This window comes from Temnothorax curvispinosus, unplaced genomic scaffold (genome assembly GCF_003070985.1).
Source record: "Temnothorax curvispinosus isolate PA1 unplaced genomic scaffold, ASM307098v1 QBEX01012909.1, whole genome shotgun sequence".
NCBI classification, from domain to species: Eukaryota; Metazoa; Arthropoda; class Insecta; order Hymenoptera; family Formicidae; genus Temnothorax; species Temnothorax curvispinosus.
Genome location: NW_020222689.1, coordinates 17,211 through 27,641, shown reverse-complemented (window position 1 = coordinate 27,641; position 10,431 = coordinate 17,211). Strand labels below are relative to the sequence as shown.

Below are 10,431 nucleotides of genomic sequence, written 5' to 3'. Positions count from 1 at the left end.
GGTTTCATTTGAAATTTTAGAGTTGAGGTCACCTTGAGGGAACAACCTCTCTTAAATAAGTAGCTCCTTAAAATGATCAAACACGTACTTCGTAATTTTTCATAATTAAATATTATGTACAATGCACATGTACTTTACACACAAAAGAAATGCTTGCGTTTGTTTAAATTAAATAAAATTGAGGAATGTAGTAAGATTGACAAATGTAAAATGTATGTGTGTTAAACATGTACAAGCGCAGTATATTTCTCAATTAGAACTTACCTATTTGTTTAAAATTAACTATAATCCAATCTGTATCCTCATATGTAAGGGGATCTCCATTTGTCGAAACATACTGTATTGATTTGAATAAAGCAAAACCAGGATCCTTCTTTGTGGTTGAGATATAAGGTATCTACCATTCCTTTTCACTTGTGTTTGTACTTTCTGTTTTTACTGTGATGACAGTCTCGTTTTGCGTTACGTTTATCACAAGATAGTGCTTCCTCGTCGTCCAAGCTTCCATTCTGACTTTTACATTGAAGTGTTCTACGTCGTACTTTATGCTCTTCGTGAGCAGCTTGCACAGCAGTCCAGAAAACTTCAATATTTGTCTTTTCAGAATAAGAAGGACTGTAACATTTATAACGATAATATTATTAATAAATATTCTAACAAGTTGCATTATGTAATTTAAAATTATTTCGTAAACTTTTTATCACATAAACTTTTATATTAGCGAGAAAATTTATATTATACTTCACACATATCATAGATTTTCAGTATTAGGGGAGACCGAGACAAGTTGGCTACAGGGGTAAATTGACACATTGCTTATATTTCTGCTATTTTCTAACAAATTGAGGAATCAAGCAAGGGGGAAGTGCAACACCATCTTTGACACATATGATGTAAGTTGCATTTCATTATGAACAACAGTTATGAAACAATGGTGTTAAATTACATTTTTAATAGTGGAAGTAAGTTCTCACAATTTCGTAAATTTATTTTAGAATTTTATGTTAGTTGCTATCACAGTTAGAAAATATATTTAGTTACATTTTAACGAACATTTAAACAATATATTTTTACATAATATGCTTTGTATGTATTATTGTATAACCAATTTTATTTACGATCAAATATCTCTTTTTTTTTAATTTTTACTTATTACTGTATTTTTTTAGTCATATATCCTTATTATATATTTAATGTTATGCTTTGATCAAATGCAGAAGAAAATGTTTTTTGATTACGAGGAAAAATTTGTCGGTTACGAGTAAAGAAACATATTAATTATCAAAAATTAAGACATTATTAAATAAAGAAAGAAGAAAATTAAATAAAAGAATTATTTTATGAAGTTACAATTATTAAATCCATTATATTTGCTAGTATTTTAAAAGTGATAGTGTTACAGTTTTTAACTTACTTATCGCTTAAATATTTATCAATACCATTCTGAAACACTTCCTCACCAAGCATCTGTTGTAACATGCGCAATATAGCAGGTGCTACGAAAATTCACGTTATAAAATTACAGATTATACATGTCTGAATTGCATTTTTTCTAAAAATAGCCACCCCTCTGCACATTTTATTTTTGAAGATAAAATGCTTTGCGAGATCTCAAAATTTCCGTCAAAAACTCAATTTTTGGATGCCGTATGGCGATTTTCATTTACATTCAAGGGTGGGGCAGTATAACCAAAATATCGCTCAAACCATCCTAAAAAATAGGAAAGTATGCAAATAACATCTAAAATCTTAGCAGTTTCTATCAAATTCGATGCAATTTTGAAATAAAATGGTTTATGACATCCAATTAAATAGTTTTCAGACGTTACCCCCTCCCCTTATAATCAAAATAAACCCTTCAAAACCACCCCTGAATTATCATTTCGACAAATTGACAATTATTCTAAAACAAATAGAGTAAAAAAATTTAAATAAAGATCACGGGCCGTGAAATTCTTTCAGAATATATTTCAATCAAATTTAACCCCATAAGAATCATAACCAATCAATAAAATCTCCTACACATCATTTAGACAACTAAGCAATTATTCACAGGCAATTAAACATAAAACTTTTTTATTAAGTTTACAGGCCATAGAATTCTACTAGAATGTATTTGGATCCAATTCAACCTCATTTTTAGGGGATGATTTTTAAGGGCTGATTTTGATCATCATGGGTATGAATTTCATTCATTTTTACCGTACATGAGCAGAGATACATATTATGATATTTACATGGGAAGTATATCTATATACATATATACAATCTGTAACTTTTAAAGCAATTATCTCAGAAACGGGTCGGACAATCGATCGCAAATTTAACACAGGTTTTTGGGATATATAAGTGCACAATCTCTGTAAATTTCAGCTTTATCTTGTTATTTTGACATAAGCGACATACAACTTTAAATTAATTTATAAAAAAATAGAGATAAATATTTATATCTTATTTTTCTTTAACGTTTAAAAATTTATATGTAGACCATTAGGGGAGACCGGGGCGGAGTCGTCACTACAATTATCTCAAAATCTGTGTGTTGTGTGAACTCGCCATTAATATTGTAAAACACTACTTATGGTGCCCATGTGACCAATGGAGTTTAGTGAGATTATATGCCATGTTGTGATTTTCATTGAGGCAAACGGAGGTCAAAAGAAAAATTTTTTGCGCGTCAAAAATTTCAAATATTTTAAATATTATTGTCTCTCCGAATCTCGAGATAAATGATTCTGAAGAGTAATTCATACTGGAACCTGAACACGAATCCAGTGAAAATTTTTTATTTTTGTTGATTTCTAATATTTCATGAGCGATTAAACTTAAAATCTGTGTCCGGGGCGAAGTCGTCACCAAGCCATGTCATGAAGGCCTCGGGCGAAAATCAAAGTCAAGGAAGCAGCAGTGGTCGGATTCCGGCGGAGACTTGGATAATATGTGCTGCATGTGCTTAGAGATGACAGAATAGAGCCGACGAGAAACAGTGCGTTTCGTGCGAGCGTAGAGCACATAAGTATGTGCGCTTTTCTTGTAATTATTTTCCGCCATCGTGTTTTTAATTAATGTTTCCATTTTTCTATTAAAAAATAATTAATAAAATGTATCCTATCATTTTTTATGACCAGAATTATGAATTTTTATTTAAAATCCAGTCCGAGAATGGAGTGACGACTCCGCCTCGGCAATTTTGACATTTTAATTTTTGCACTTTTGTCATTTTCACTCTATACCAGTTGAACAAAGCGACGTAAATAAAAAATGTCCTTATAAATTTTGTAGCCAAGGTTCACTCCTTTACAACGGTATACCACATTTTACTAAAATTACTTGTTTTGTTGTTAACAATCGGCACTAAAAAAATAGTGACGACTTTGCCCCGGTCTCCCCTACTAAATATATTTATAATTGCTAACTTACCTTTGACATAATAAGCAAAATAGAAACCTGAATCATTGTCAGAAGGACCGTTTATTTCTGATATAAGAGGCTTCATAATGGAATCAGTATCGAGACGAAGAGCTTCTTGTAGAGTTTGAACGACAAACAAATCTTTTATATGGCAATTTAGGTAAACCTAGACATGAAAGATTTCAATTTAATCGGACTAACAATAAATATACTCATATTAACTGCATGTAGATCACTGTTACGGGATTGAATTATTACTAAAAATGACTTTACTTTTTTTCTAATTGTGGGTATATAGTAAAATTTCTGTGGGACTTCCGTTTCCGGTTGGTTAAGTGTGAGTTGGCGATTTTTGCGAGCGAAAAGCGAAGTGCGAGTGTGAGAGATAGAGCGAGTGAGAGAGTGTGGCGAGTGAGAAGTGAGCACGGTGAGGGAAAGGGAGGGTGTGAGAGTGGAGGCAGCGCGGAGGATAGGGGAGGAGAGTCCGTGGAGGCGGAGGAGAATTGGGAAGTTTGAGGTTAGAGAGACAAGCGTAGAAAGGGAAGGATAGAGAGCGCGAGAGTGAAGGGCTAGGGAATTCTGGGGATTTCGGGATAACGCGGGGAAGTAGTACGGCCGTAGAGTAGAGGATAGATGGCGCAGTTTGCGGATAGGTTTGGGAAAGAGAGACGCGGAAGTACGGGGAATCTAGATGAGCTTTCCAAGAGGAAAGGGAGTATAGACGAGTTGTTTAAGAGGAAGAGGGATAAAATGGAGAAGGAAGATGGTACGGGGGGGGAAGAGGACGAGGACTTCTCGAAGAGAAGTAACAAGACGGTGAAAACGCCACCAGGGGGGGGGCAGGGGGGGAGGATATGGATGTGAAGGGGTTGTTGAGAGGAATAAGGGAGGAGATGAGGGAGGGGTTAAGAGGAGTGAGAGAGGAGATAAGAGAGGTAGCGAAGGGGCAAAAGGAGGTAATGATGGAAGAAATAAAGAAGATAAAAAGCGAACTGAAGGAGAGAGAGGAGATGTGGAGAAGGGAGAGAGGAGAGCTTCAGAAAAAAATAGAGGACATGGAACAAAAGCTGGAGGGGATGCAGATGGAGGTAAAGGGAGGAGGTCTTGGGGGAGAAAGAGGTAGAGAGGAAAGCGGAGGAGGGTTGAGGGAGGAGGAGAGGGGAGAGGCTGATTGGAAGGAGAGGGTGGAAAAGCTGGAAAGGAGGTACGAAGTGAAGGAGAGGGGAGAAAGGAGAAGAAACATTCTGATAAAAGGAGTGAAGGAAGATGCGGGAGGAATAAAGGGGGGAGTGGCGGAGGTAATGAAAAAGATAGGCGTGGAGGTGAAGATAGAGGAGATTAGAAAAATAGAGGCGGGGAGAAGAGAGAAGGGGGGTATGGCAGTGGTGAAAGTGGGAAGTGAAGAAGAGAAGGCGAAAATAATGAGAAATAAGTGGAAACTGAGAGACGAAATTACGTGGATAGACGAAGACTTGACATGGGAGGAAAGAAGGATAAAATGGAAGATAAACCAAGTGGCATGGAAGGCAAGAAGAGAGGGTAAAAGGGTAAAAATAGGGATGGGAAGAGTATGGATAGAGGGGGAATGGTGGGTGTGGGATGAGATAAGAGGTGTGCTTAGGAATGGCAGAGAGAGGTGCTGGGAGGAAGGGCAAGGGAAAGGAAAAGAAAGTGAAAGAGAGGAAGAGCAAAGGCAGGGGGAGTAGAGGAGGGAGAGGGAACGGGTAGGGGGGAAGAAAGAGGAGCAGAAATTGAGAAGGATAAGAGAGAGGAACTGGGTGGAAGAGTGGGAGAGGAAGAGGGAGAGGAGGGAGAGAGGAGAGGGAGAGGGGAGGGAAGTAGAATTTATAAGGTGGCTTTTTGGAATGTGGCGGGGCTAACAAATAAAGATAAAGAGTTTTGGGAAAGGCTGGAGGATTGGGACGTAATGGTGTTATGCGAAACGTGGGTGGATGGTAAGGGGTGGGAAAGGATAAAAGAAAAGATGTCAAGAGGCTACGTATGGGAAGTGCAGAGAGCAGGGAGGAAGAGCAGGAAGGGAAGGGCGATAGGAGGAATAATAGTAGGGGTGAGGGTAGGGATCAAGATGGAAAGAGAAAAGACGAAAAAAGATAAGGAAGGGATAATATCGATAAAAGTGAAACTTGGAAAAGAGTGGTGGAGGGTAGTGGGAGTATATATAAATAAGGATATGGACGGAAAGTTGGAAGACCTGAAAGAATGGGTGGAGGAGATTGAGAGGGGAGTGAGAGTGCTGATAGGGGGGGATTTTAACGCAAGGACCGGAAAGGAAGGGGGGTTCGTGAAAGAGGGAGAAAAAGAGAGGGGGGAAGGAGAGAGGAGATCGAAGGATGGCAAGGTAAATGGGGAGGGAAAAAAGCTGTGTAGATTTTTGGGGGAACGTGGGTGGGCGATTTTTAACGGAGGAATAAGAGGAGATGAGGAAGGAGAATGGACGTATACAGGGGGAAGAGGGGAGTCGGTGATTGACTACGTGTTAGGGGACAGGAGGACAAGGGAAAGGGTAGAACGGGTGGTGGTAGAAGAAAAGGTCGATTCAGACCATCAGCCAGTGACGGCGTGGGTGGAAGGGTGGGAGGAAGGTATGGATAAAGGGAAGGGGGGAAGGAGCGGAAATGGGAGAGGGGACTGGTCAGAAGAGGGCAGGGAAAAATTTAGAGAGTTAGTGGGAGACAGGCAAGCTCAGGGAAGGGGAGTGGAGGAGGAGTGGCAGGGGTTGAAGGAGAGGATAAGGGAGGTATTAAGGGAAGTGAATGGGAGGAGCAAAAAGAGTGGAGGAAGGGGCTGGTGGGATGAGGAATGTAGGGAGGGAAAAAAGAGAGTTGGCAACATGTTAAGGAAATGGAGAAGGAAAGGGGGAGAGGGGGACAGTTACAGGGAGGAAAAACAGCGATACAAGAAGCTATGTGAAAGGAAGAAAAGAAGAGAAGTGGAGAAATGGGAAGCGGAAGTAAAGGAGGTCAGGACGGAGGGGCAGGTATGGAAGGTGGTAAACAGGGAAAGAAAAAGGAGAAGGAGGGTGAATGAGGGAATTAGTATGCAAGAATGGGATGGGTACTTTAAAGAGCTGTTGGGAGGAGTGAATGGGAGGGTGGTGATGGGAACAAGAAGAGGGGAGGGGAGGGAGGAGAAGGAGGAGAAAGAGGAGATAAGGAGAGAAGAGGTGTGGGAGGTAGTGAGGAAGCTTAGAGAGAGAAAAGCGATGGGAAGTGATGGAATTCCAAATGAGGTTTGGAAGTTTGGAGGGGAGGTAGTGAAAGAATGGCTATGGGAAGTGTGCAATAGAATGTGGAAAGGAGAGGGTTAGCCGGAAGATTGGAGGGAGGGAATTATAGTGCCTATAGGAAAAGAGGGAGGGGGAGAGAGTGGGGGACTACAGAGGGGTGACGTTAGCACAAACGGCATACAAAGTGTATGCAGCCGTGTTGGCGGAATGGTTGAGGAAGAAGGTTGAAGAGAAGGGCTTGCTGCCACCGAGTCAGACAGGGTTTAGAAGAGGGGTTGGGACCACGGACAACATTTACGTACTGAATTACCTGATAAACAAGCAAGTAAATGGGAAGAAAGGGAAGATGGTGGTGATGTTCGTGGACTTAAAAGCAGCTTTTGACTCGGTGGACAGGAGGATTCTGGTGGAAGCCATGAGAAAAAAGGGAGTAAGGGAGGGCTTGGTGGAGAGGTGTAAAGAATTGTTGGGGGAGACGATATGCAGAGTAAGGGTGGGAGAGGAGATGGGAGAGAGATTTTGGACAGGAAGGGGAGTCAGACAAGGGTGCCCGTTAAGTCCAATTCTGTTCACCTTGCTGCTGGCGGACATTGACGATGAACTGAAAAGAGGGGGTTGGGGTGGAATAAAGCTGGGAGGGAGAAAGATATATACACTGGCTTATGCGGATGATATAGCGATGTTGGCGGAGAATGAGGAAGATATGAAAGGAATGATGGGAAAACTGGAGGGGTATTTGGACAGAAAGGGATTGGTATTGAACAGTGAAAAAACGAAGGTAATGAGATGCAGAAAAGGGGGAGGAAGATGGAAAAAGGTGAGTTGGAGGTGGAAGGGTAGGATAATTGAGGAGGTGAGAAAATTCTGCTACTTGGGATATGTAGTAAAATATAATGGGAGGCAGGATGAACATGTAAAAGAGAGGACGAGGAGAGGGGCGGCGTTGCTGGGACAAGTATGGGGGATCGGAAAGAGGAGGTTTGGGGAGGATTGGGGTAGGAGAATATGGTTGTTTGATAAGTTGATATGGACGGTGATAAGTTACGGAGTGGAAATATGGGGGTGGAGGAAAAGAGGGGAAATAGAGAGATTGCAGGAAAGATATTTAAGGTGGGTGTTGGGAGTGGAAAGATGTATACCGGGATATATGATTAGGGAGGAGTTACAAAGGGAGAAACTAAGAGGAAGGGCGGTTATGAGAGCATGGGGGTATGAGAAAAAATTGGAGGAGGGAAAGGGAGGGGAGCTGGCAAGGGAGTGCTGGGAGGAGGTAAAGAGGAGGGCAAAAAGAGGGGTGAGCAGGGGGGGATGGGAGGAGGAGAGAAAAGAAGCGGCGGAGAGCAGGGGCTGGAGGATAGAGGAGGTAGAGGAGCTGAGGGAGGAGGGGATGTGGAGGGGAGAGGACGTGCTGGAGAGAGAAAAAAGAATGCAAAGAGAGGAGAGGTGGAAGGAGATAGGGGAGGCAAAATTTAACAAGTAGTATGGCATGATAAAAGGGGAGGGGATTCCGGAGTACTTAAAAAAGAACTGGGGAGAAAATAGGTGGCAGAGGGTGGCTAGATACAGGCTGGGGGGTGGTATGAGGGGGGTGAAACATTGGATGGCGGAGGAGAGAAGAGTGTGCAGGGTGTGTGGAGGGGGGGAGAAGACGTGGGAACATGTGTGGGAAGATTGTGCAGATTGGGGGGAGGGAGATCATGGCAGGAAGCGGTGGAAGAGGTATTGGGGGAGGAGGGGGAGGGGGAGAGATGGCTGAGGAAATTAGAGAGGGTAAGGGAGGGAGGAGATGACGAAGGGGAGTGGGAGGTGGGGGAGGGGGGGAGTGAATAAGAGAGGGAGGATGAGTGAGGAGTTTGTAAACGGAAACGGAAGTCCAGAGAGATAGGGAACTTGCGAACGTGTGTGTGTGTGTAAAGACAGGCAGGGCAATTAGTACGTAAGGTTAAATGTAAGATAGGCTAAGGTAGGTTAAGAGATTGTACAAAATTGTAAAGGGTTGGGAACGTCCCTTCAAAACGCCTTGCAACCCTGAGGGGAGTCAATAAATATATCTATCTAGTAAAATTTCTGTGAAATGTCTAATGCAAGCACAGATGTCTATATCTACTCTTACTCGCTAACTTCGGGAAAAATTGTGATTTGCCGGCAGCCATGTTACCTACAACTCAGTGGCGGACAGCGGCGGTGCGTGTGTTTGTGTGTATGTGATACGCGGCGGGTATGTGTTAGTGGGTCATATCACGTGTTCAGTATCACGTAATTTGATAACTGATAACTCGTGCCCGGGTATTACATACGCACTGACACACGCACCGCCACCACTAGAGTTGTAGATATAACATGACCGAACCTGGAAATCCTGCCATCACACTCTTTTTGTTAGAGTTATAGCGTTCTATAATAGTTAAGTATAAACATCTGTGAATGTAAGTAATTCAGATAAGGTTATAGTCTAAACTATTTGAAAAAAATCTTTGCAGATTTCTATACTCTATTAATTTTATTTAATATATATGCCCTACAGTTTAGCAAAATTACTTTAACTGAGAAATACCTGATTGATAGCGTCCATTGCGAGTAACGTTGAGATACCCTGGTTCAACCATATGTAAGACCAGGACGACGCGACGGACCGATACAATTACTAAGGCACTGATATGCCACTGCATGTCCTAATAAACGGGCAATGTCTATTTGACGCATAGGCGGATCTTTCTCTTCATCAAATATAATAGCTGTTGCTCTAGAAAGGATTGTGTAATAATGCGATTATTTTACGTTTTTGTTGTTTGTTTTGTTTAATTGTATTAAGTTTGAACTTATTCGTGAATTTAACTCAAATAATGTCAATTTAACTAAACCAATGAAGTTACAATAATACCATCTTGTGTTAAAATAATAAATTTTGATACACGTGGTATTTAAAAATAACAAAATGTTATATCTAACTTAAGGTATTGATTACAAAATTTTAGTCTTTAATATTTAACAGCGTAGAGAGAAATCTTGAAATATTGCATTTTTGCAAAATAATAAGCTAATATGTGAATAAAACATGTTATAATATTAATATGCTATGCATACACATTCTATTATAATAAGATTACAAAATAAATTTATATTATTCTATACATAGTTTACTTTATACATATTGATCTTCTTTTGGAGATATGATATATATGTAGGTATTATACAAATCGTATCTCATATAACAAAACGTATGGGAGACAATAAATAAATATAAAAAATATGTAGGTATTTCTAAAATCTCTAATGTTACCTAATAGAAACAATTATCTTTTTAAATACATAAGTTATGTATTTACCTATAAGAAATAAGTCCCAAATTTGACACGACATCATGTCGGAAACCAGGGATTGCGACATGAGATAATTGCTTTAAATTCTGCGAATACATCCTTTGTGATTTGAAATATTCTGTGATTTTTTGAAACGCGGGAAGTGCAAATTTTATGTAATAATAATTTAAATGCTGTTTGTGTTCGATGTGAATATCAGCCATATTAGAAGATGAAAAAGACGATAATAGTATGACTGAGACGTGATACGTGGGGATTGGAGGAGTTTCCTCAAAACGTGTCTGTATAATATCAGGTTGATCAGTTGTAATTATCATTTGCTTTGGCATATTCGACAAAACCTTGTAAGTCTTAGGATGTTTTATATTAATGCTAAAATGTGCCGGATATATCGGATCGTCCCAACAAGGAAACAATCGTCGAGCTCCCATATTGGCCACAGGTCTGTCGCGA

At 40.3% G+C, this 10,431-nt stretch overlaps 1 protein-coding gene across 2 annotated transcripts in view; it reads right to left on the bottom strand.

The window, feature by feature from the left end:
• The window catches only part of LOC112462894, a 16,544-nt gene extending 6,473 nt beyond the window's left edge, over positions 1–10,071 (bottom strand). The window contains exons 1-4 of one of the 2 annotated variants that reach the window (XM_025028960.1): positions 9,985–10,071; positions 9,213–9,401; positions 3,421–3,577; positions 265–615 (exon numbers count right to left, since the gene is read on the bottom strand). In XM_025028960.1, the coding sequence (XP_024884728.1) occupies positions 398–615; positions 3,421–3,577; positions 9,213–9,230 (393 nt within the window). In that variant the 5' untranslated portion in view covers positions 9,231–9,401; positions 9,985–10,071 and the 3' untranslated portion in view covers positions 265–397. The remainder of the gene's footprint in view (positions 1–264; positions 616–3,420; positions 3,578–9,212; positions 9,402–9,984) is intronic. The other variant, XM_025028961.1, reaches the window with a different exon arrangement.
• Between the last annotated feature and the right edge of the window lie 360 nt (positions 10,072–10,431).